Here is a 26757-nt window from a genome sequence, read left to right as displayed (position 1 = left end):
CTTTAAAGTAATTTTATTATCTATAAGATATATACAATAAAAGAGAACACGGAAAAAATATTGTATACATAATATTTAATACCTAACAGTTAAAATAAGAAAACTTTGTGAAAAAACTCTTATTGAAGGGACAAATAAACGTAAATCGTGAAGAATTAACATAATGCATTTCTTTGTTTTAAACATTGCGCAGCAATGCCATTTTTATAACAAACTGCATCATCCGTTATATAATGATATATATGTATTTATATAAACACATTAACAATATAACATAATTACCTAAAGAGAAATATGTTAGGAGAGGAAACACACGAACCCCGCGCAAATGAACATAATCCATCGTCGCAAATGGTTAACTTGCAATTTATTTAATTGTTAATTGACTGCCGTTCGTAAATTTCGAGATAAGAATACAAATCGTACGCTGGATGAAGGACAGATTCTCCGAGTTGAGATGTTTGATAGAACAATCGCAGTGGACGTTTTCTCTGCTGCATTTTTTCATTGTTCACAATTTTTTTTTTATTGCTCTCGTAGTCTTCATTGCGACGAAAGGGCGTCACGCGTCACTTGTATGTACACATCTGGATTACTCGTTGTAGAAAAGCGCCGGTATAAAAACTTTCGTTTAATCGAGCAATACCTGTTTTTTTTCCTAGTTACTCAAATCTACACTTAAAAACGAACAGAAATCTGTCGATTATATCATATTTAAATGTATGTTTGTTTTGACGAAAACGAGCGGATCTCCGTGTATCGCGTATACCTCCCCGTTTCTGTGCAGATCATTCAGAAATATAACTGCGTGATAGGCATCCTGAATTGTGACTTCTAAGCATCGATTCATACAGAACTATTGCTCGTACGCGAAACGGCACTTGCGAAGAGTTTAATCGAATCAGTTTCAATATATATTATACGCACACATTCGCATACATCTCGTAATTTTCACAAACTGACGGATCGCATTGAGTTTCGAGCGTTCCTGTTTCTTTTTAGACCTTACCAACTTTAACCCTTTTATGACAATCTTCCGTTGTAAGCTTTTTCATGGAAAGTCTCTTTCGCCGTTCTCCTTCCTTCCGTTTTTTCCTTGACAGTTTACTTCTCTATTTTCATCTATACACGCACACATACGCGCACATTTCCCTCCTTCCGTTACGACTATTTTTCCGGATAATCTTACATTTAGGGAAAAACTTATTCGTCTACTCTGACTCCCTCTTGAAAGAAAGATCGCTTGCTTTTCTAATATTTTGCTATTTATCTTCATATAAGTGGTACATAAATCTTTCCGCTCTTCAGGCCCCCAAATACATATTTATTCATGTGCGAACTCTCATCCCTGCAGGCCCATCGCGCTAATAGCTACGAAACGCATTCGGTTCTGAACCGTTTCTTCAGCGTATGTCTGTTAATATATGTACAGTTGCTGGAATCAGCGTGGTGTCGCGAATGTACAATTGCTGATCCGATAACTTTGGAATCACGGTGCTAAATTTTCGCCTCGCGAAAGCACAAACCCGGCAATGTGCGGAATCTAAGCGAGAAATTTCCGTTTCTTTTTTTCCCCTTGCCCCTTTTTTCGTGTTTTTATTTATTTATTTTTTTAACGTTAAACTACTCCTGTCGACCACGACGCACCACTCGACGCCGACTGATGACCGTGACTATTTCTTCTTCGTCGTGTGTCGCGAGTACGGTGGATCGGGTATCCCGATAGGGACACCCTTCGGGGAGAATCGGCTCATTGGGTCTTCTTCTTGGTCGTCTCGTTCGTGTAGCCGTTCGCGTGCCCGTTCGCGTACCCGTTCGCGATCTTCCCGTTGCTGACCGCGCCGTCGAGTTGCATGCTCATCATCAACATCTTCTCGGCGGCTTTTAGCTTCTCGAGCCGCTTCTCCGCGTACACCTGTTTGCCCTGCAAACAAACGTCAGTCATGCACCGATAACGCAGATATGTACATATATGGGCGCGAGATAACGCGTCTTCCTTTATTATGAAATCCGCGTCCTTACCTTCGCGATGTAGGCTTTGGCGTAGAAATTCCCAAACAGGACGATGAAAGACATCATGTAGATCACGAGGGCGTACTGCATCCAGAGGGGGAAGTCGCATCCCGAACGGATGCCGTTGACCCCCAGAATCAAGGCGCTCGTGAATTGGATGAGCTGGAGGATCGTCAAGTACTTTTTCCACCAGAGGTATTTAGCTACCGAAGGACCTAACGCGGCGAGTCCGTAGTACGAGTACATCAGCACGTGGATGAAGCTGTTCACCATCGCTGGCAGGAAAGCTGCAAGTGTGCACGCATAAACGTAAGAATCTTATCGGACACGTCTTTCGGTATAAATTTTAATAATCGTTCAGAAGATAGAGCGTAACCAACGTTTAGTTTTCACATATCTCTACTTTCTACCGCAAAAACTTTTAGCTACACTTGGCGACGGCTATTAACATTTATCTAAGGATAAGCTTAATGCTGCTAATAACTGCAGTCGCTGTTCAGTCGACTTAAAGTCCACTCGGCCAACTGATTAGTCGACTTAAAGCAATAATAATTAGGTAATGTTAACTACTGCAGCACGCTGGAATTAATATCGAAATAAAGATGCACTTACTAGATCCGCTAGGTACCCATTTAATACCGATCCACCATAACGAGAACATGGTGGAGTGATGATAAACGTGGAGGAAGCTCAACTGATTGTTCTTCTTCCGCAAAATGAAGAAGAACGTATCGCAAAATTCCAGAAGCTTGCTAAAGTAGTACCACCAAACCGCGTCAGCAATCTGAACATATAGAAAATAAAATTTTCCTATTAATATATAATTTATTTCAGATCGAGAGCATGCTTTTTTACGGTTTCTTGAAAAACATTCTTGTATATTATTAATATTAATTAATATTAATATTATTAAACTCTCTAATAACGTGATTTAATTTTTCTTTATATGCATTTATTTTTAATAATAGACACGTTTTCAAGCTAAAATGTAAAAGAAAAAGAGAGAGGAATATAATCTTTGAATATTTTAATTTTTCATTTTACGACACGTCTCTTACCTGAAGCTCATCGGGACGCGTGATATGCCTTATTGGCTGGCATACATAACTATATTGTAACCTTGTGGAAGCTACGAACAACTGCAAAGAATACAGAGAAATGCCAGATAAGCAATAGAAACCCACTTTCAAGTGAAAGTGACTGCATAGAGATAAATAAGAAAAATGAAGGCAAGCTCCGTGATATTTTCCCATCGAGGACAGGATATGACATTCACCTGAATGGCAATATAAGCATTAAGACAGGCCATGGCAAGGTTGTAGGGCACCAATGCCCACGTTAATTTGAAAGCTTTTCGTTTCTTCATGACCTTAGGACCCGCCCAGACGATGAGGAGATACAACATCGTATATATTAACGTTGGTTTCGGCGAGTCAACCAATAACCATCCTCTCGTCCTCTCGTCTAAAAATCGAAATGTGTTTTATAAAGAATCTGGCGAGACATGTCAGATCGTATTTATTTATCGTAAAATATTAATCGTTATAATACGCGTACTAAAGCGATAATTTATTGTAAAATAAATTTAAAATTCTATTATTGTATAATAACGTTATATCATCAAATTAGGTAAATTAAAGCTTGTTAAAAACATCTAGCCAAAATTACAAGACAAATTTATTTAAAAGCAAATAATTTAATACTGCAGAAGTATATTAGAGAATTTCTAATGTAATAGACTTTCAATATAACGGATTACCTGCGAGGGACAGCGTCCAGAGGTAGTAATCGTACGCATCGTTGAAAAATTGTGCTGTTGAATTAATTAAGCTCGCCATCGTCTGCAACACAAAAAACCGATCGCACGACTCTAGTAATCACCATCAAACATCATTTCTATTGATACGATAAGCCGCTGCAAGTACGTCGATTTTTCGTGATGAGTGATTTAATGAGATAGCACTTATATTGCACACATCTTGTCTTCTAGACGTACTTTGTCAAAACCGTGTCGAAACTTTTAAGCAACGATCGAGGCGTTATAATGCAACTTTTTCATTTTATGCGTTTGATGCACTTTACCGCTGTTATTTATATGTATTTTTATACCGACGTAGCAAATCGAATACACGCGCGATCGACAAACTGCTACCTCGTATGAAATAATTGGGCCACGGCATTCCGATGTATGCGCAATTGATTCGAATGAGTCGTAACAAGCACAGGCTTTTTCACTTTAATTTTATTTCCTGAAGAATACCTTTCTCTAACAGACATATTATTTATATATATATATATGTATATATATATATTTTTTTTTTAATGTACAGAAGAAAGTAAACGCGGTTAGAGCGAATAAATCGTTTGCGTTTACGGACGCGTGATATTAAGACATTTGAAAGATCGGCAGTCGACTAGTTAAACGAAACATGCTGTACGTGCATCAGCTCACACGTAGTTCTTAATAGCTATTTCCTCGATGCACATCATCCGGTCGTTCACTCGCCGTATGTACCGCGGAACATAACTTTCACGCTCCGAAGAAACTATTACCGCTATCTCCCGAAGTCGTTTATAAACGTGTCCCGCCGCGAACACTTGTTTCTTTCTGTATATTTTTCTTTTCTTTCTTTCTTTCTCTAAGCAGCTTATTGTCAAGTCGACGATCCATCAACTAATAGGATATCCTTTGAGGAAAGTTACTTTCCTTGAGCGGAGCGATTTCGCATTGAACTTGGCGTAATAGTTGCGATTCTGAGGCTCTGCCACGTGTGTTTAAGAAGGGAATAAATTAGGCTGTCTCACCTCTCTCGATCTATTTTTCAATGGAAATTAGAATAATTGCTTCGCGGAACGACAAAAGAGAGCTCATCTCTTTTTTGCAAAGATGAATCTTTGTCTCAGAGAGAAGACAAAAATTTTTGTCACTGAGATATATCTCGAAAAAAATCTCGGAGTAAAGGCTGCCAAAAATTCACCGGAGAACCTTCTCTATAGGTGGAAACATGAGAAACTTTTTCGCGGCGCGTGACGAACTGTTGCTTCACCGCACATATCATTTATTTACCTATATACGCGTCAGCCGTTATACAAATGTGTCAGCAAATGCAATTGTCCGTATTCATGTAATGTATGCACGTTGGAAATCGGAGTGCTAATGGACGACGGTTTTTTTTCTGAATGTTGTGCGAAGTATCAAATCTTTAATATTAATTACCATCGCCGAGGAAGATTACACGCCCGGTAGAGTTTAATTATTATGAAGAATTGATATATTTGTTATAAATTTTAATTAATTTTTACACGGAGAGAAGTAAATCATGAAACATTCGGAGACCTTGAATACCTTTCGCCTTTTACGCGGATGATAAATCGAGATATATATATATATATATATATATATATATATATATATATATAAAGGACGTGAAAGCTATTTAATAAATAACGAAGAAAATCGCACATTCTTGATCAAAGTCTAAGCATTTGAATTTCCAATAATCCGTGGCGTTTCTCCTTTTACACGCAAACTGAATCAGCATTAATGACGATGCTAATGATGATGATCTATTAATTGGCAGAAAGTAATCTGCATTGTGCAAGTATTAATAACGAGAAAATGCAATTATTCATTTAATATAATTGCTTAGAACACCTTCAACGCAATATAATTATCAATACGGTCATTAAGCACTGTATATATATGATACGTGACAATGTGAAAACTGCACTTTCATTTCGGATGGAGAGGCATAGATAGGTATAGATAGGTAGAGGCGAACGAAAGAAATCTTTGAAATTCTTCGTTGAAGTATACCCCGATCTTCATTCAAATGCACCTTACTCGTAACGACAGATGTAGCTTCGCGAAGCAGACAAGCGATACGTATCTAGCGAAAGTTAAACTTGTAATGAACGATGTAAGTACAAATCCATATAAATGATTCGATAAATCTGTAAGAAGTTTATTAACACACTCTACCGAAGATTAACCTATACCCATATCTACCGAAGGGGTCAAAATGAAAAAATAAAGAAAATTATAAAATTTATAAAAAATAATTATCTGTATATTTCAAAAAAAATCAGAAAATTTCCAAAATTATGGTGTTTTAAAAATAAATAATATCTAATTATTTTTAAAAATGTCAAACAAGTCATTTTGACCCTTTTAGTATAGTTCTAATGTTAACAGAGACAACCTTTTTCTAAAATATTTTTTTTAGATAGAAAAAAAATTAACGCCCTTAAGATTTATTCATGACAACAGAGAATTTATAAATTATAAGATTGACGATGAGAGAATTATAAATGTTCCTTTGAAATAAAAACTTCTCATTAATGGAACATTTAATTTTTTATGTAATTAATACACATATTTATATCAATATATATAATTATTTATATTTTGAATATTTTCTCTTTTAATTTACTTCGTACGTTTTAAAATTTGAATATTCAGAAAAATGCACGATTCATATATAAATATATGATAATAACGCTTATAAACGTTCCATTAATGATTGATATTCGAACGAAATATTTAATTTAATTTTTTGAAATATTTATAACATGTTTCTTGTACACTGCGAAAATAGCATAAGCTTGTTCTTTGGACTTTTTACTGAATTTAATATTTTAACAGTATCATGATAAGATATTTTCCGATTTTATTGCTGACATTTCTTTCAGTTGTTCGTCGTAAAAAAAATTATGTAACTAACACGACTGCACTTTAAACGAAATTAAAATACCTTTGCGAAATTATTAAATGCTTACTCAAGATTTTTAAGAATTAGCAAGTTTGCATAAGAATTGCATATTTCCAAGTGTGATATTTTGCGATATTTTTTCTTTTAACAACACCAGTAAAATTAAAAATCTATTTAAAGAAATCGTATATAACATACGCTAGCATGATATAGAAACTCTGAAGCAAGTTGCATTGAGATCTTGACGATCTTGTGGAGTTCTTAAAATAAGAAAAATGATCGCTTTATGTTACTTTGCGACATAAAATAGATCTGAAAATACCTGTTTGTGCGCAATTATCAATTACGTCTACATACTTATGATGTACACTGAGCTAATTGAGCACGAACGCGGAGTACGTAACGCCCGACTTGGAGAAGGAAGCTTGTTCTCGAGGGGTGGAAAGGACTTTCTGGCGTCGTTCCTTAGTCAAGTGTACCTTATGTACCTTATGTCACGAGTTCGGGTCCTTGTTTCCTGCGTGCGTGCAACGGGACGTGGTGGCGCGCCAGAATCGTGGTCCGGGAGTATTACAACCGCACCCGCGACTCCAAATGTCAAAATGACATGGCCCGACGACCGTGCGCCTCAGAGGATGACACCGCGCGAGAGGTGTCCGTCCGCCGGGGAAAAAAAATGCCTCTCCTCTTCTTCACACGAGAACGGGAGACAAACCGTGGCACGTTGTGGTCGCCCGACAAAGTGGCAGCGCCGCGCATCAGCTTAGCCGGTTCGCTTTATAACTTTGGTACCTCGGTATCCTCCGGCCACCCGTGGCTTTGGTGGTGGTCGATCGGCACGTCGGAGGTGGTATCTTCCGCGAGCGTAAACGATGTTGAAGCAAACGAGGCCAAAACTTGTGGATCGTGGTGGGAAATCGATCGTGGGGATAGATCAGCCGAGATCGGTCAAGGCAAAACGCGCGAGGTAGGATCGCGGACCCCCAGGGTCCCACCCTCTGTGATCGTCGCCAGTCTGCCTCCCGCCCCCCTATCGCCGGTCTCGCGATGGGATCTACGAACGGAGACAACGGACCCGCGGGCCTCTGCCTCTGCTTCTCGTCTCTCTGCGCGATTTCTACTTCCGCTCCCAGTTTGACGAACTCGAATCTATAGGCGATCTTTCCGTGCAAATTGAACTTTTCGAATAAGATGATTAAAGCATATAAGAATGAGAGAATGTGACCATATGTTATAATTTTCACTTTTTTAAGCCACACCTTCTTCTTGTTCGATTTTCAAATCTATTAAAGCATTCTTAATAATGCTCGCTTATTTAGTTTTAATGTAATCTAATATAAACGTAAAATTAATCCGTTGAATATTTAAATATATATGTTTATGCATTTTCTTATTTCCCGAAAATGATTATAATTTTATCTGTAGACAGCATAACGCATAAAAAACAATAATTGTCTCAATACCGTTTAGTTTTCGAGATTAATGTTTTGATTTTATCATTGCACTTCTTGTGTAAAATTTCAATTTTATTTTTCTACAGAACTTGAGAATTTGAACAATTAAAAATTAATCGAGGTATGTTGATCGACCCAACTGGCCAAATTTTAATTGATCAAAAAACGCTACGTTTCGACCGTAGATTTCGGTCCTTTTCAAGCGTGTATACACAACTCACAAATATTAATTAGGCAGACATATGCCCAAACTACGCCGAATCTAAAAACTAAACGACAAAATTGAGAACTCCGCAATAAATATGAAAAATATGTTTAAAAAATTCATAAATGATTATATAAACCAGAAACGTTTTTTGATCAATGGCCAGTTGGGTCGATCAACATACCTCAATTAATTTTTATTTTTCTAGTCATAAAATCTACATTATAATTTATATTTTTGCATATCATACTAAGCAAAATTTAAAAATTTGAGATATAGAATAAATTAAAAGAATCAGGAAGCAGGCAATTAATCACGCTTTAACGAAAATTACGGTTCAGCAAAGACACTGCACATTTCAACGGCAGGCAGGAATATAATTCAGCAGGCAACGAAACTCGCCGATTTTATCGTTTCGTATCTTGTCTTGTCGTTTTCAAAATAAGCACGTCAATTCAGCACTCGACTAATAAACCTGTTTAAAAAAAGAGGCATTTCATCGTGAGGCACGTATTTTGTGATTATCCCGTTGATGTCGACATATTACAATCAATCGTCGATCATTACACATTACACGCGATAGCCGATAACATCAATCGCACGATGGATAAACGAGATAACGTCTCGAGAGGACGTTAAATAAAAATGTGTCGGAACGATTCGTCTTTCAGACCGCGCGATGCCGATGTGGCGGAATGCCGTCATGTAGGTGCCACCGGCTACACGTTGCTGTTGTAGCCTCGTTTCCCAGGCGAGAGTCGTACAGCATCTCCGCACGCGTTCTTTCACGCGGCATAACAGTTTTTGCAGCCCGGGAGCCTCATCGTGTCAGAAAAGTGGGTGCTGTGGACCGTCGCGGCAAGGACGAAGAGACGCGAAGAAATATCGAGATTCCCTCTCGTTAAACCTTAGAAAATATATTACCTTAGGATAGTAGCGATCTCCGAACGATACGTGAAATCGACGCGTATTAGAAAATGATGACGCATAAATAGAAAGGATCTAAGTCTACGCTTCGGTCTCGACAAATTGAATCTTGATTGATTTAATTCTCGGCGAGAGACAATTATCTGTCTTTAATTATATTGTTTTTTAAACGCTCGGAAAATGCATCTCTTATTTTATTGATTGTTCTAAAATACGAGCTAGACGCTATAGACGGTCGATCGGGTACCTATATATTTCCTCGTCGACGCGACGAAAAGAAAATTTGTCTCCGCGTGGCTTCGACAAACGCGGCGCGAAAAGAAAAACGGCGATCAAGGAGAAAGCGATGTGGAAGGCACAAAACCTATGTCAACGATAATTCCGGTGAATTGAAACGGGTCAATGGACCGCTCGCCGACTGTGTAGCACGGTTCCAAAATCCAAATAGTTTGGGTCCACGCACCGAGGCCTCTATCTGTTTCTGTTTACCTTTCACCTAGTCATGATTTACCATTTACGCATAAATGGACCGGCACCACTTACTCTGCGACGTCGCAGATTTCACCGACACCGCCAGTAAAAACTGTCTCGCGCAAAAAACTTATTAACGTCCGTTCTGTCGCCGACAATCGATTCGCGCGACTCGCGGTGAGGATGAAGTTTCTTCGTCCGAATTGCCGGAAGAATAAGCAGGTTTTCCCCCGAAAATTTTAGGCGGAAACCTCGACCCGTAAGGAGCGGATTGCATAAGGATTTCGCAGGAGACCTTGAAACGTACATGGGGAGGAGTGCAAATTAGTTTTGTCACGTCCGACATGTTGACTGTCAATCGCAGCGCAAGAAATTTAACGTTCTCGATGTCTTCATTTCGTTTGCCCACGTTTGTCATTACTTACACATTTCTTTTATGCGAGACAATCAAGTACGCATTTTTGTACAAATAATTATATGAAGCGAGTATTTAATTAAGTTACTAAATGAAACGGAAGTAAAGATGATAAATCGTCGGAAATAACTGATCGTGTATCGTAGCGTGAAGTGACATTTCAATTCAGAAGCTTCACTCGCATCTCGCATCTCGCATATCCCATTGTTTATGAATGACACGCAACGACAATAATACTTATCAATAAGTCAGGCTCCTCGATAACATCTGACGTGTGACAGCTACGGATACGTGACAGTTGTCTGATTTATATGTGTGGCGCGCGAATGATTTTAATAACGGACTTTAAAGATTAAGGAATCGGTGTTCCAAACTGAATATTCGGGTAATTTAACGTGCCGGTTTTAGTGGCAGACGTGTCTCACGAGCCTCACGAGCCTCACCGAGGTACTAATTAAAAAAAAAAAAAAAAGACACAAAACGAAACCTGTTCTCTCGATCGCTTTGTGGGCCGACGGAAGCCCGGACCAGCATCAGCAGGTGAGATACTGGAAGCTGGGTTACTGGCTATTGATCACCGACAGTATCGTCTTCGAGCTAAACGAACGTCGGCGCTGTTGCTAAATTGCTCTTTTTATTGTGCGTGAGGCAAAGGCAACCCAAAGATGGGCAGAAAGAAAAAGGTCACCCGAAATCGGGTTGACGAGAAAGAAAGCGAACACTTATCACTTTCATCGAAGGTCCCTATGATTGATTTTAATCTGAAACGGTAAAGACAGTACCGTTAGAAACCAGCGAGTTATGCGGTTAAAAAGCAATTATTCACTAAAATAAGTAATTGATTCAATTGTTTGTAAATTAATCAACGGGTCAAACAACAGGAAATGAATGTAAATTTATTATAATTTTTAATGTCACCATTTAAAAAATAAATCAGTAAAAATAACACACAACTAGATTGTGTTATAATTTACTTTTTCAATTTTTAAATAATTAATAATTAATAGATTTTAAGGATTAATAGACAGATGCTCACAAAAATGAAAAAAAAAAAATATTGTATATCTTATGACATGACAAACATTAGATATGGAGCAAAGTGAAAAGATCGTGCGGGATAATGAACGAGCAAAATAGTTAATATATTTTGATTTATTGTCGTCTACGTCATTTTTGCTCGTTCATTATATCACGACCTTTCCACTTTGTTTTGCAAATACGAGTTTTGCAAATCTGACATTAGTGTATTCATCAGATTTTGATTAGAGTTTTTGATCAAACATCAATTATTTCGAAATTCATTGGCACACGAACGATAAATACTGATTACATATTTGTAATAAATATTCCACATGTAATGTTAATTTAATAACATATTGTGAGATAAGTATGCCCATCCAAAAGAAATCTGGCTAATATATCCCCCGAAGCGAACTTTCCTTCAAGCACACTTTTCGGTTGGTCTCGCGCCAAACGGACGATCAGGTCCGATAATTGATCTTCGCGAAGTAAAACAAGTTTTGGAAATATGTAAGAGGTTCTTGCTTCCACATCTTTTAATGACATAATGATATAATTAAATGAAAACGTGACATTAAGAAACCCTTTATTACTTTTTCAGAAACATAGCCGTAATTTTTATTTACGCAGTCTTTGATTTATGAAGCAGCGCAGTGGATAACACATAATGAAATGAGAATGTGCGTAGAATGTGACTCAAAACTCGACGCAAGATCAACGCAAAATAGGGGATTTTTCGTGAAACATTTTAATTTAAAAAATGCAAAATAAAAATTTTTAATAAATTTAGAAATATTTGGAGTTGGTAATATTTTTTTATCCTTCTCATAAAAATTCCTTGATCGTGCTATAGCTTACGAGACATTTTGAATTCATTGACATGTCAATAAACGGTATGAACATTTTCTTCATCTTAATATAACATCTAATAAACTGTATTCAAAGACTTTTTAAATTAATTTGAAACATTCTTTTGATGCCTAAAGTTCAGACATTATTGTGGTTCTGAGTATATAATTCATTATATTATGACGACAATAGAAGAAATCAAATATGATTTTTTTTTTACGATATAAAACAAATAAATCTTTTTCGTGTTTTACATTTCATATATTTGATTAAGTAAGTTCGTAGAACATGTACCAAGCACGCAAAGTCATTTTTGCAACGTATGTAAATTCGTTAATTTTAACGTGTATTGACATGATATCGACTTTTAATTACTTAACAGCCGCGAGTATCAATTATCTGACAGAGAAAGTATTTCTATACGACATATCGAATATCAATATTTTTTTTAGCGAAATTGACAGCTGCATTAACAGAATAACGAACTCAATTTGCTATTAACATCCTATACATCGGTCTGCCTGAATAAAACTTTTGACACTTCAGAAGTTTAGAACATTTATGAACATCTCATAGGTATTTCGAAAGTGTCACACTTTGGCAATCGAATACCGGTGTGTCATCATGATAATGAGGCATTCCATACCAGTGTATTATAAAAATGTATGCCTCAATATCGTCAAACGTATCATACCATGAAGAGGTGATTTAGATGAAAAGAATTGTTATAGCAAATATTATAGCAAACATTTCGTCGTAAACATAGAATATGGCGCTATCGTTTACGTATTGATTCGAGTCTAATATAAGCTCGAATTATAACGGGACCATTCTATCAGGATCTTCACGCACTTGATAACCGAATGTCTAATAGGTAACGACCTACTTCTCGACGCGGACGAAATATCGATCTTGGAACAATGTACTAAACTCAAGCAATTACACATTCCTAAATTCTCCGTTATTAACTTTATAATATTATTATACATATTATTATTATTATCAACATCGCAATTATTACTCTAATAATCTAATTAATCTTGATAATCAGAACTAGGCTAAGGCATATCGCTCGTGCGACAGAGAAATCGAATAGACAAATCAAATTCCACAAATTCTTCCCAGCTGTTTTAAAGTCCTACATGTCTAGGGCCTATCTAGGGCAGATTATACACGAAGTATACTCGTCTCGGTAAATTTCTCCAAATCATCTTAGTGGACGAATGTGTCGCCTCCTCATGAATAAACAGCGCTTCAAGCAGTGGGCATCTCTCTTAAGCTGAGAAGAAAAAGATAGAATGCCACATGTTGTACGACCTCGTTCGTCGCTCTGCGACTTGGCGCGGCGACGACTTTACACTCTCTATTTTACAAGCAGCTGAATGGCAGCGCTTAAAGAAACAAAAAACCTAAGACTAATTTGTCTCCTTAGAACGGCCGGAATACGATTTTAAAGAACATTATAACAAGCATAGCGATATATTACATTTTTCCTTCTTAACGATCCCACTTTATTCATCATATGACAAAAAATTCTTTTAGCGTTTAAGAATTTGACGAATATTGATTTTATCTGTGCATTTATATTAGGCGACTGAATGTGAAATTGGTCAGTCATGCATATTTTGTGTTTTACGAGATATTATGTTCCGAATGACTTAAACACGCAAATCATATTAATCTTAATTATTAACTTTATCTGCTTTTTATGTCTCCATTCGTTTTTAAATTTATATTGCGTTAAAAAATGTAACAGAGGAGATCTTTCAATTTTAAGCTGCTCCTCTGATGCTGCTTGTGTAATCGAGAAATTTGGAATGCTCACGCTTCAATACAATAACACTGTAATGTCGAGCACGTTATGCGTGCATTACAATGCGTGACGTTACAGTGTCCTAACTCGGCTTAACTCAAATTCAAAGTTTGACAAAGCAAAAAATTTCGCACGACAGAGAAAATAAAATTCGCGAACGTCGCACAGCAGATTTTAATGTCGCATACTTCCTGGGAAAATGATAACTGACACACTTTGGCACCTCTTGCGGAAACGCTTCGTTAGCGAGGCATTACTTAACCACGAATTTAAGAAACAATATTTGGCGTCTCTTTAAATATTTGCCGGCCATTGTAGATCTTCCGAGAACTCATCACACGTTAAATATCAATATATCTTAGACTTGCAAGATTCAAATTCTTCTAGTCATTCAAATCACGTAACTTCCTACGGGTAAAATAGTAGTGCACCGACTAAATCCTAAATCCCCGTAAGTTCGTCATTAAAAATCAATCATCTCACGACATACTGTCGTAAATGGAGAAAAAAATATATATTTTACCATGTCACACTCTTCTTGCATAAAATAATGGGTAAAGTACGATCTGGAATAAGTGAACCAACCATACGACTAAAGCCAATCAACATCGGTAAAACGGACTATTCAACGTTTAAATCTATTCAACGTTTGCTCTTGAGAATATATCGTAAATAGCTGTAAGATACGTCGCAACTCAAACACGTCATAAAGATGTCCAATAGACGTAGTAATTTTTGAGACATTGTTTATTGCTTCGCAAGAAAGTTATTAATTTTATACAAATATCAATAATAAAAAACTTGTTAGCTTTTTGGTTTAAAATTATTTTGGTTTGAAATATTTTCAGAAATATAAAATGGCAATCTAAATTGAAGAAAAAAAAATGATTATTAAAGGACGACAGCCCAATGGCCATCTTCTTTAGGGCAAAACTGGAAAAAATTCTAGCGCAACAGTTATTGGAATTGTGCAAACTTGCCTTCCTTGCACAATTGGTATTGTCATCGCGAAACTGCTAATTCTAATAAGTGAAATTGCTTTCAACGTGTTTGTTCTTGCGATAACCAGTCTACAGTTAACGCCTGCTTGAAAAGAAGGGAAAAGTTGTTCAATAGAGAGTGGTTGCACTTCCTTTCTCCTGCATCGGTCAGAGATAGGATTGTACCTATCATAATTATTGACGTACCCAACTAAGATAAGCTATTAGTCTCTGCAGAACTTAATTCATCCTGAAATATACGATAATTAATGTCTAGCTACATCCTAGCATCAATATCCCGCGAACATTAGTTATACACGGTTTACTTTTCTTAAGAGCTGCGTATGCGTGTTGTCCAATCAGATTTCGATAGTTCCATATAAATCTTCGCAATTTTTGCCGAAATAATAACAGAGATTAATGAAATATCTCAAAATACGTCGTTTCTGTTCTTTAAATTCGAGAAAGTGCGCAATTTCTAGGACAGCGTAGATTGGCATCGCACGAAAAGTGAAATGTTATACACATGCAGTGGTATAGTCACATCGTGTAGCATGTATCGTTCGAGGTAGAAGAGAGATAATATCGACGATCGGTTTCACTGCCGCCTTTTTATACATATATTTATATTATACTTGAAGCTATTAAGTTTCGCTTTCTACGTAAACTGCAACAAGTACCGTAACGTGCGGATTATCCGCGTGGCATCGTCGGAATTTTCAACTATAATTATTGACATTTATATCCGGAAAACGGATATAATTGTTCGATCTACAATATCAACGCGTATAATAGACAATCAGGTGAAGAAACGCTGTACAATTGTTGCCCTAAAGACAAAGTGAAAGCGACTTTTATTAAAAGCTTTACATTCCCCTTTTGCATTTCCGTTAATCGAAACGAAGAGAATGATCTTCCAACGACAATAATGCTCAAATTTCAAAATCGATTTATATATTTCTTATCTTTTATTATACTCTTAAATTCTCTCGCGCTCGCACACACAAGTCAGATAACAGTGGCGAATTAATGGATAGAAGAAATAGAAAGTAATAAAAATATCAACTATGTTTAATAATAAAGAACTGATTAATAAATTATATATTATACATTTCTTTATATTCCGTCACATTGCAATTTCATGCCTCTCTTTTTATGTGATAGATACGTAAGAAGAAATCGTGTTATTTTGGAAAATTACAAAGAAAAATTAAAAAAATTGCGTGAAAAGAGAACTGAGTCACTAACAATAAGTGTATATATTTTTCCGAACGGCAGCGCAATCGATCGGCGACTGATTAATCGATTCACAGAAGAGAATCCTCTGAAGAAGGGAATCGACTATAACGTCCGATCATAGTGATACACGTAAGGCGCAAACCGGTTGGAGGCTGATTGGCGCACTTTCTTCGATACGTCTCTACGCCGGCCATGATCACCTCACTTTCGAGGTCAATGTCTAGGCCTAGCAATGTATACATCCGAGATGCGACTGACTCCTCTTGCATAGGCGCAACTTTCCTTGATCCGAGTGACTGACATTCAACGCGCGAAAATTTCTTGCCTCTCGATGGCGCACGTTTTCGCGGATGAGAGCTTCAAGTTTATTCATGATTTTAATTATCGTTTGAGGCTTAGGACAAAACCAGAAGCGGTCTGAAAGCGAAAAGGTCGAATATCACGCAGACTGATCGCTATCGTCTCCAAGACCGGTTATTATAACAGAATAATATCAGATTACTAATTATTACGCTTTAATTATATCGTTACACTCCGCATTTTCTTGTTGCAAATGCTTATCGCGCATACGTAGGTCAGCGAGGCGACGATGTGACGTAAGCCTTTCAAGAAATATAAGTTTTAAAATTTAATTTAATCGCACATGGAGATCTCGACGAGCAACGAATCCCTCAATCCGCATGCAGATCTGCCGATCTCGTAATGCGTACGTGAGGCGTTTCTTTCGACCACGCGTGTTTTCTCCGCGGTATCACGCAGCGCCGGTACGTTCAGTGCATCTGGCAAATGAAGAAGCAGCGAAAGTAAAACCCCTCGCATACGGAGAGTGTCTTCGCGTCCCCGCGTGCAATTTTACAACGTTAATGGCGTAATACTCGCTGAGCGATTGCTTCTTCCGAGAATTCCTCGCGTGGAAAGCGCGTGCCTTTTGCCGAGGTTAAACGCAGAGGTGCCTAGGTGCCTTCTGCTTGAATTAGAAAGAAATTAGGAAGAAACGTTATTGCAATTAATTCGTATCGTAGAGTCGCGCGGAGGGAAAAGCAGAGACTGCCGCGACGCCGCCGGGTCTATCGGCCTAAACGCGATGGGTGGATACGAGTCATTTTGATCCAGCTGCTAACTATAAACCGCCTGAATCGCCTGTTGCCGATGCTTTCTACTGTCACATGTCACATGACTAAGTGCGCAATTGACCGCGTTTGAACGTCTTGTCGTGTCTCGTTAAATGTCGCAGGATGACGGGCCTCTCGCGCCTCTTCCCGCGATTCGTCAAACAGCATATTAAAAACAAGAAAATTGTTTATGCGAATTACTGAATCGCGGCCTCAATCGAGCGTCGCCCGTAATTCCTTTGTTCAAAATCGTCGATCATCGGCGACGGAAAGTGCGCGATTTTCGATGTACCGCTCTGCAATCACATGATTGCTAATTGCTAATTAGCTGCTCGACCGACTGTATAACTCATTTTGCATTAGAACGAGAAACGTAATGCGCGGAACGGCAATTAACAACCCCGCGGACCCCACTGCCATGCCCCCCCCCCCCCGACCGTGAGAATCTTCCGAATTTTTCCAGAATGCGAATTCTTATTTGCGAATCGAGCACGTCCGCGGCTGTAATGAGTCGATGACCGATATATTAAAAGTAAGACATGAACACACAAATGACGAAAGGGGGTATAAGTCGGTCGATAGAGCGTAAACTATACCTAACGAGTCATTCACGAGCAAACGACAAGTGACAAGTGCGGTATAGTCTTTATGCGTAGTTATGGTTAAATAACCGTGAAAGGTTTCGTGTTTGATTTAATTCGTACAAATTGAACGTGAATTTAACTAACGCAACGCCTCGAAATCATCTGTGCGATATAAGAACACGTTTCATCTTCGCGCAAACTTTCTCCGGAGTTTGTATAAAACTCTGGATAAGTATTAGATGCGAATGAGCCTCACGAGGCAGTTTAATAAACCAGCTTCAAAAAAATTAATATTTCAAATGATTCCGACACAATTGCTTGGCGTGCTCTTGTGTGATTTCAGTAAGAACCATTGCACGGATTGTTGCAAAAAGTATAATAGTATATATAAATACATATATATATTCGCAACGATCCGTGTTAGACAAGAAAATCGATACTGTTAAAAATAAAAAAAATTATACGTTGTACGTACCACGCCTGGAACAAACAAGTCTCAAGTATCACTTGGCTCGAGTCGCACCTCAGCAAAGCCAATGGACCTAAAGAGGTCCATTATCACGCGAGGTAGCATATTTTATGAGAAATTCGTACGCCGGGTAATCCCTCGGGTATAATTTTTTATTCCATTCGCAGCAATAAGACCATCTGGCGAGGATCGCCTATATCTCTTACCCGAGAGTATCGTTGCTCCTCGCTGATTTCTCCGGCGTGGATCAAAGACGATGACGCGTAACCCTCGTCACTTCGTGGCGATGACCCTCTTCGTCGGTACCGGCGCGATTACGACGACCAGAGAGTGTCCCGTTGAGATACGCGCGAGCTCTCATTCAAGAGGGTCCGTCTGTCGACCGATACGAGCACCGGCTCGCCGACGATCTCAGCGAAGCGATCGTGGGGCGGCGCGTTGCTCAGGGATCGCCACCCATGTCGACGATCCATACGCGAACACGGACACCATCACCACCCGCGGACGGACCCTCGGTGGTCGCCCGGCTCGATTCCTGGGAGAACCCACGGGGGCGGAATCGAAAGTAAACGTGGCCGCCGGCGCGACACGGCCTCTACCGTTTCCGTCGAGCGATAATAATTAGCTTTCACGTGTCTCGATTCACCACCTCGCCTCTCGTCGCCGAGTTCTCGCGCGCCTTGTCCTCGGTGACAGAAAAACACTACGGAGAGCAACGCTCCCTGGCCATTCCTACGATCGCGGAGGGTGCAGGCGCCGGCCGGCCGCCATCATAGAAATCAATACACCTCTACAACGGGGGAGCCTGCACCCCCGTGTATACGGGATTCCTTTAAACGGGACGGCCCATCGCTTTGCACCGCTGATCGCAAGTGGTGCACGAAGGATGGAAAATCGCATCGTAAAAATCGTCGGTCTTCTTACCTTTTATCTATATTATACGAAGATCGCACGGATCCTGCGGATATAAATCTCATTCTTTTCACCCGGGCCAAGTCGCAGTGTCGAAATGTTTTTGGAGGAGAATAAAGGGCGATAAAAAATGGATGTGCAAGATGACTTTCTATGTGCATTATCCATTTGACCGCATCACCTAAGTATCCACTTTACTGTTCACCGGTCCACCCACGCAGTGTTGAGATTCTTCCGATGGTAATAGCACTTCACGTCTGGAATGAAGTATACAAATTATCCTTAGAAGAGATTTTCTTTCTACGTTAGCGACGATCAAAAACGGATCGATATCAAAAGACAAACTGCCGAAGTTAACTGGAACTCGTCCAATTTTCTATCCCCTTTTAGTCTTGCCCTTAGAAAAAGATGCATATAAAATCCTGCCGGTTTATACTTTCACCATGTTCTATATTTCGTATCTAAACTGCTCTTTCAAAGTCCGATGACCTTTCTTCTAACGCTCAGGCAAACCACGCGAAACCGTAGCCCGGTCCTTTTCGATGGCCGATCTTTTTAGTCCACCATTCTTTTAGGCGATCATCCGTTTAACGGGAAAGTCAGAGGGATCAGTCGTGTCTAAAGGAACGCTCGCTAACTGTTTACATCGTGTAAGCATCGAGGAAGCGGCTGGAATTTGACAAAAATGAAATATGAAGAAATGCAAAAGCGTAGCTAGGATCTTGCGGTTCAAAGGGCAAGATTCGTCAAACAAAATTAACTGCATCGCGCAAAAAAGTATTGGCACTTATTTTCTGAGATAATTTTGCACGAGATGAGATATTACCCTGAAGTATTTTGTTGAATATCAACGCATGAAAAAACCAACGTATTCTCTCTAATAGAATTACAGCGATATTTTCATTTTTGTAAAATTATCTGAAGAAGATAGGAAAGAATAGACAAGCGGAAACGTTAGACTCTCTCTTATTTATCATATCTTTACCTACACGCTTGTACATACGTTAATAATGCACAATCGGAAATAAATCAAGCAGCCGTCCGCCTCCGGCGGATCCGAAAGCGTCATTTTCCTCTACCATCCTGTCGCAACGCCCTTCAAAAAGAGATGAGCAAAGGAGGAACGGGAGGTCTCATCGAGGTCGACGATCGAGGTCGGGTTTTAGACGCGCGTGACGTAGCGCCGTCTAAATGAACGGTACCGTTGCTCCAGCCGCTCCAGGACGCTACCAGGAGGAAAGGAAAGGACACCGCAATCTCGCGCTTCCTCCTCGGTCATTTGCCAAGCCTGCATCGGTACCTGCTATCCGTAGCCCGGACTAAACGCCTATACTGACAAACTCTCACTCTCACCTTTCTCTTTCCCTCTGTCTCTTTTTATTAAATTTTCTCCTCTCAACAGCGACTCTGCCTTCTCGCCGTTTGCCGCGCGTTATCAAAATGATAAGATTTACACGAGCACAAACACACCTCTCTCTCCTCTACGAGACCATTCTCACGTTTAAATATAGCTACTCGAGAAAAAGGAGATAAGGGGGAGGGGAGGGGAAGAAAATCGCAAAATATTGGGAGCATTTCAAGATTCGTTTTGCTCAACACGACAATGATAATGAAGTCGCCGAGAGATAAAACGTGCGGGGAACATGCCGCCGCGCGAGCGGAGGGAATAGCATGTGTCTGAAACTGCACTTAGAGCTGCGAATAAAATAGAAGGGTGATGCAGGTTGTCGGCACATTCCATTAGCAAATGGGTGTTAAAAATCGAAATAATACACGATAAAAATATTCGTCACGCGATAACTTCGACTACGTGATGCAAGTAACGCGTCTACGCAAAACAGTCAATCGTTACGCAATTCGCGACGGGCAATTGCGACGAGCACAAAAGCGGATGACAATACCTGCAATTGGACTAGATTGCGACAGTAAAATAATTGATAATTGACTAATTGCCGCGCCGCGCGCCGCCCTGGCATAAGGGATGCCGAGAACCGTCGCCGCGGTCAGTTGACCACGTCCGGCTGAGATGAAGCGCACACTTCCAGCAGTTCTGCTTCACCTATGGTGGAATTCTCTCCCGGAAGTGTGTTCCTCGAGGTAAACGACTTCGTGCTCCTTTAAAAGTCATTTTCGCCTCGTTACGCATCGCGCGACAAACCGCGCCGTTTCGTCGCGGCGGCGTCCTTTATCGCTTTCGAATTTCGAATATCAGCGATAGAAAAATTGCGAAACGACAGTTTCCGACAAGAAAGTGTCCCCCGTTTTTAATATGGTTGTATTCTAGATCAATAAGGGGGGAATACGTATCTTTTTGTACGCGCCCAATCGCATGTTTAAAACACCCCTTTGAAAAAATTGGTCATCTCTTTCGAGGCAAATATGGATGAAACTATAAAAGATAGAAAACATTTTTTCATTAAAAGTGTTGAATGATTTTAAGAGTACTTTAAGATAATATAAAAAATTTATATAATTTTCTGTCTTTCAAAATTCCTCTACTACTTAATGTTTTTTTTGTTAATTAAAAAAATTTTTTTATCACCAAATCAAAAGTTACTTTATTATGAATTCAACCATGTATAATAGAATTATATTTCAAAAGATTACTTTCAAGAATTAATTACAAACCCTTCTGTACACACCGCTATCCATGCCTATTCACGCATTCGATTCGATTCTTTACGCAACACGTTTTGTTTTATATCTTCCTATGACAATAACAAGTACATTTGGAGGACATTCTATTCATAATGACGCAAGTCATTTTTTACGCAGGTAGAACGCTTAATTATAATAATAGAAATACAACATAGTAGTATAAGGTCATAGTATCAAGATATAAAAGTCAAATATGTGAATGAGTCAAAGTGCACGCGCCAAATAACGCGTATGAGCACGTATGGAACGTATAAAATCCGCACAATCAATCACGCATATTTCTAATGCGATGCCTCTAATTGAATCACGTAGACTTATGGAATACGTGTTGCAGTGTTCAGTAGTAAATTTCCAATATAGACATGCAATATAGACATCATAATAAAATAATCTTTGATTTGGTAATAAAAAAATTTTGTTTGAAAAAAACATTAACGAGTAACGGTATTAAAAAAAAATATATATATATATATATAACTTTTTTTCTCATTTTTTCAAATACTCTTAAAACCATTCGACTTTTAACTTAAAAAATTTCTATCTTTTATAGTTTCGTCGATATAAAATCTAAAAGAGAAAAACCAATTTTTTTCTTTCAAAGAAATGTCCACCCCCTAAATATACGATTGAGCACGCATAAAAAAATACTTGTCCCTCATTTTGATCTAGAGTACAATATATTGGAAGCTCATAAAAATCGGAAGAAGGCACTTCAGTGGGTTTTCTTATGAAATACGGAAAGAAGCAAACCCGAGGTCGATCGGTTCTTTTTCTAATATATTCGTGTTAATGTTATTCGAAAGAAACAAGCAAAAATTGTAGGATAAAGCGAGCTGCTGTTTCCTGCCAGATAGGATGATTTGAAGCTAACGCGGCAGGTCCACGAGAAGTCGTTATTACAATGATTAATGTTTATGATTACATTTGGAAGACATTCTATTTTTATAATGACGTAAGTTTTTACGCAAGGTAGAACGCTTAATTATAATAGTCGAATATATAGTAAGGTCATAGTATCAAGATATAAAAGTCAAATATATGAATGAGTTAAAGTACACGCGCCAAAGTACGTCTGGCAGTACGTCCAGCAGCTCGCTTTATCCTACAATTTTTGCTTGTTTCTTTCGAATAACATTAACACGAATATATTGGAAAAAGAACCGATCGAAGTCGGGCATGCTTCTTTCCGCATACACAACTTCCGCATTCTACAACTTTTGCTTGTTTCTTTCGAATCAAGAGACACGTGTCTCGCGCCAAGTACACGCGAAGCGAGACCGCACCGTGACTCTTTTACGCGACGCAACGAGTTGCGAGTACTCGAGATGTTGAGATCTCAATAACGAGTGAACGGATCAAGTTTAAAGTAGGCTTGATCGATAGCTTGGAGTCGATTTACATAAGAAGAGTGTTTTTATTTTTTCCGCTACGTGTTAACATTAACACAAATATATTAGAAAAAGAACCGATCGAGCTCGGGTTTGCTTCTTTCCGTATTTCATAAGAAAACCCACTAAAGTGCTTCCTTCCGATTTTTATGAGCTTCTAAAATGTTATACTCTAGATCAAAATAAGGGATAAGTATTTTTTTATACGTGCTCAATCGTATATTTAGGGGGTGAACATTCTTTTGCAAAAAAATTGGTTTTTCTCTTTTGGATCTCATATCAGGCAGGTCCATGAGAAGTCGTTATTACAATGATTAATGTTTACGATATTTAATGTTCAATTTGACAATATGCGCTTGTGATGTTAAACTCTTGTGCGTTTCTCGTGACAAAAAAGAAACAAATTTTTCTAACTCCGTACTTTTGCTTCTCCGGAGACAAATGCGGTGTTAAGCTGCTCGCTAACAACCTCTCTCTCGCGCGATCAAATAAGTTACCTAACCGAAAAAATAAACAGCACGTTTTATCTAGCTAAAGTAAAGTCTTATAGGACTAAGATATTCTCCCGCGTTTAAAATAACGAAGAATTCCCAATGAGTCAGTAATGACAGATGTAATGCAGAAATACAAATAAAACGACGAACGTTGAATAAACAAATTGCGTTAACAATAATGGATAAAACAGAAAAGAGCTTTAACAATGACGGGATTTTCCTTACAGCTTGTTTAGCGAAGATGTCAACAATTGTACTATGACGTCGAGGCTAATTCTGCCGGAACATTATGTCAAAGGTAATACGCGACTCGAGGAGAGTCATTCGCACTTACGTTTCTGGCATGAACGATGAGCAACCATATGTAATAAAAAGAAAAAATTCTCTGCAGAGATTAGACCGCCTTCGGGTGCGCCTGTAGTGGTGGACTTCAACATTTTAGTGGTCGACATTAACTCTATCAACGTTGAAGATATGGATTTTCGGTAAACTGAAATGATAAAAAAGCTTCTTTTAAATTATAATCAGAAATAATAAAAAATATAGAATTTAATTAATATATAATAAAAATATTTTATCTTGTTAATTTAAAGATATGTAGAATATAGACGTAAAAGATTATCAAATTGTAAGGATATATATTCATTAGTGTGGACATGTTCGTCAGTCAAAGTTGGATAGAATCTCGGCTGAATACGCCACAAGATATTTTCGAGGAAGGCGACGATTACGTGATACTTCCTCAGGAATTTTTCGATAATCTTTGGCAACCGGATCCGTATTTCTTAAATTCGAAAGTTTCCGGTAAGCATAAACTGTAAACTGCGTGTTATTATAAATCGTTATATGTATTGATAATTTTTCAGAGATTGCGACTTTAAATCATAAATTCTCATTAGTCACGTTATACCGGAATAAAACCATTAAATATTCCGCACGAATTAACGCTATCGTCGCCTGTCAAATGGAATTTCAATTGTACCCGATGGATATTCAAATCTGTCCAATTTATATAGAGAGCTGTAAGTGAGCTTAAAAGACAAATGCAAATACAAGTGTGCATGGCAATCGCGCGACGATATAAACTCACGCTTTTTTGTAAAATTATTTTTGGAATGAAGGACCAAAGAAAATTGAGAAAAAACGTAAATACTCTCGGATAAAACTCAGTAAATTTATCCGCTTGTTACAGTCCGAATTATTTGTTGCAGTTTCCTACAACAGAAAGAAGTTGCTCTTAAAATGGGGCACGGGCGGTGTTACGGTAAACCCTGAATTGAAGCTTTTGCAATACGACATCGGAAAGCCCGCGGTACTCGAAGAAACTATAGATTATATGCTCGAAAAAAATGGTATGTAACAAAATTTAGCATTTACGTGCTCCTTTAATCTAAATCTGAAATTTAATCAACAGCTTGATTCCATCGATTTCGATGTCTTCGTCCTATACAAACTGTACCGTGCACGTTGTATTATATTAAATCTTTAAAATCCGAGTAGAGAAAACAATAGCGCGCTGTTAATTATAAAATAAAAGATTACGTGTGAAATAAAGAAAAATAAACTTACATGACAATTCTCGCAGGAAATTTCTCGCGGCTGGTATTCTTCTTTCGCTTCGAGAGGCAGATCGGCCACCACTTGATACAAACGTTCGCACCGTCGACTCTGGTGGTGATGCTCTCCTGGTTCAGCTTCTGGCTGGACTTGGACGCGATTCCTGGTCGAGTGACTCTCCTGGTGACGAGTATGCTCACGTTGGTGACGATGTTCACCGGCCTTAAGAGCGATATTCCACCAGTGGCTTATATCAAAGTAAATTTTTAGAAGTACTCCTAAGCTTCGATCATCTTATTATCGTTATTACCTTTTGTATAACGTGAACAAATCCCTTGTATCGATATACATCCATCTTTTATTTCTGACATAAAAATTTACACCCTCGCTTACGCAGGCACTGGACATCTGGATGGCTGGCTGCATGATGTTCGTGTTTGCAGCTCTGGGCGAGTTCGTCGTAGTCAAGGTGCTCGATCTACGAAACGATCAAAATGATTCGCAAAATTCCATGGAATCTCACTCGTTCTCGGTTCGTGTCTAAAGGCCCTTGCACAATGCCAGGCAACAGGCAACAGGAACAGGGAATAGAAATCAGAAATCATGTCTAAATGCAGAATAAACGCAGTGAATACACGGGGCGATAAACACTACGGAGTTTCCGTCACGTTGAAAATTCTGGTGCCTATTGCCCTGTTGCCAATCGATCATAGCATTCGAATTTTTTAGGTTGTAATCAACAAATTTTTGGTTATTTCCTATTGCTTGTTACCTGGCATGGTGCAAGGGCCTTGAAAATTACCCGAATTATTATCTCGTACCTCGTAGCATTCTTATTGACGATCTTACAGCGTTTTCGACCGCGCGCGCGGGCCGGGGTTGCTCGCTACGAGAGCGATTAATGACGTCACTTCGGCAAATCGACCAATGTTATTACCCGATTTGTCGAAGTGAGAAGTGACGTCAATTAATCGCTCTCGGAGCATCTCGGAGCGAGCGAACCCGGCCCACTTGAAAGCGCTGTTAGGAGACTTATACTTAATTGCACTTTACCTTTAAACACGATTATTTATCTTTAGCGATTAATGGCGATGGTGAAGAGACGAAGCATTTGGGATGACGATTTCGTTCACGCAACCAAACCGAAGAATAAGTATACCAATAATAATAATATACTGCCAACTCTATGGCTAGATCCCGAGTGCCAAATAACGCAAAAGACACGCTCTCAGAAAATAGATTGTTACAGCAGAATTGTGTTTCCTATACTATTTCTCCTTTTTGTCGTTCTATATTGGCCGATAGTGCTACTCAAAAAAGCGTCGTGATAAACTGATATAAATTCTACATATTAAATCTTTACTAACACAGCTCTACACACACAACACACACACACACACACACACACACACACACACAATCACTCTCCATATTTGAAATTTGTGTATGAGTCGAAGTCTTTGCGTCGATTAAAAATTAGAAGTG

At 38.6% G+C, this 26757-nt stretch overlaps 2 protein-coding genes across 5 annotated transcripts; one reads left to right on the top strand and one right to left on the bottom strand.

The window, feature by feature from the left end:
* Positions 1-350: 350 nt before the first annotated feature.
* Positions 351-19208, bottom strand: LOC143893987 (very long chain fatty acid elongase 4). Of its 3 annotated transcripts, none has more exons than XM_077399939.1 (7): positions 19188-19208; positions 3773-3854; positions 3290-3477; positions 3072-3152; positions 2626-2797; positions 2023-2300; positions 351-1924 (listed from the first exon to the last, which is right to left on the bottom strand). In XM_077399939.1, the coding sequence occupies exons 2-7, from the start codon at positions 3849-3851 to the stop codon at positions 1751-1753; spliced, it is 972 nt and encodes a 323-aa protein (XP_077256065.1). In that variant the 5' UTR covers positions 3852-3854; positions 19188-19208; the 3' UTR covers positions 351-1750. The 3 variants fall into 3 exon arrangements, with proteins under 3 accessions (XP_077256065.1, XP_077256064.1, XP_077256063.1); XM_077399938.1 differs by lacking the exon at positions 19188-19208 and adding an exon at positions 18470-19020; XM_077399937.1 differs by lacking the exon at positions 19188-19208 and adding an exon at positions 7214-7491.
* A 3-nt stretch (positions 19209-19211) lies between these two features.
* Positions 19212-26735, top strand: Alka (glycine receptor subunit alpha alkaliphile). 2 transcript variants are annotated; one of them, XM_077399935.1, is made up of 10 exons: positions 19247-19415; positions 19751-21272; positions 23943-24013; positions 24107-24200; positions 24365-24519; positions 24582-24737; positions 24927-25067; positions 25301-25530; positions 25670-25804; positions 26352-26735. In XM_077399935.1, exons 2-10 carry the CDS (start codon positions 21202-21204, stop codon positions 26598-26600), a joined length of 1302 nt encoding a protein of 433 aa, XP_077256061.1. In that variant the 5' UTR covers positions 19247-19415; positions 19751-21201; the 3' UTR covers positions 26601-26735. The 2 variants fall into 2 exon arrangements, with proteins under 2 accessions (XP_077256062.1, XP_077256061.1); XM_077399936.1 differs by lacking the exon at positions 24582-24737 and having other exon boundaries at positions 19212-19415.
* The last annotated feature ends 22 nt before the right edge of the window (positions 26736-26757 follow it).

The sequence above is a fragment of the Temnothorax americanus genome, unplaced genomic scaffold, assembly GCF_048541705.1.
Source record: "Temnothorax americanus isolate GAGA-0224 unplaced genomic scaffold, ASM4854170v1 Scaffold13, whole genome shotgun sequence".
In the NCBI taxonomy this organism is placed as follows: domain Eukaryota; kingdom Metazoa; phylum Arthropoda; class Insecta; order Hymenoptera; family Formicidae; genus Temnothorax; species Temnothorax americanus.
The sequence above is the reverse complement of the archived record's forward strand: the minus strand, read 5'-3'. Positions and strand labels throughout refer to the sequence as shown.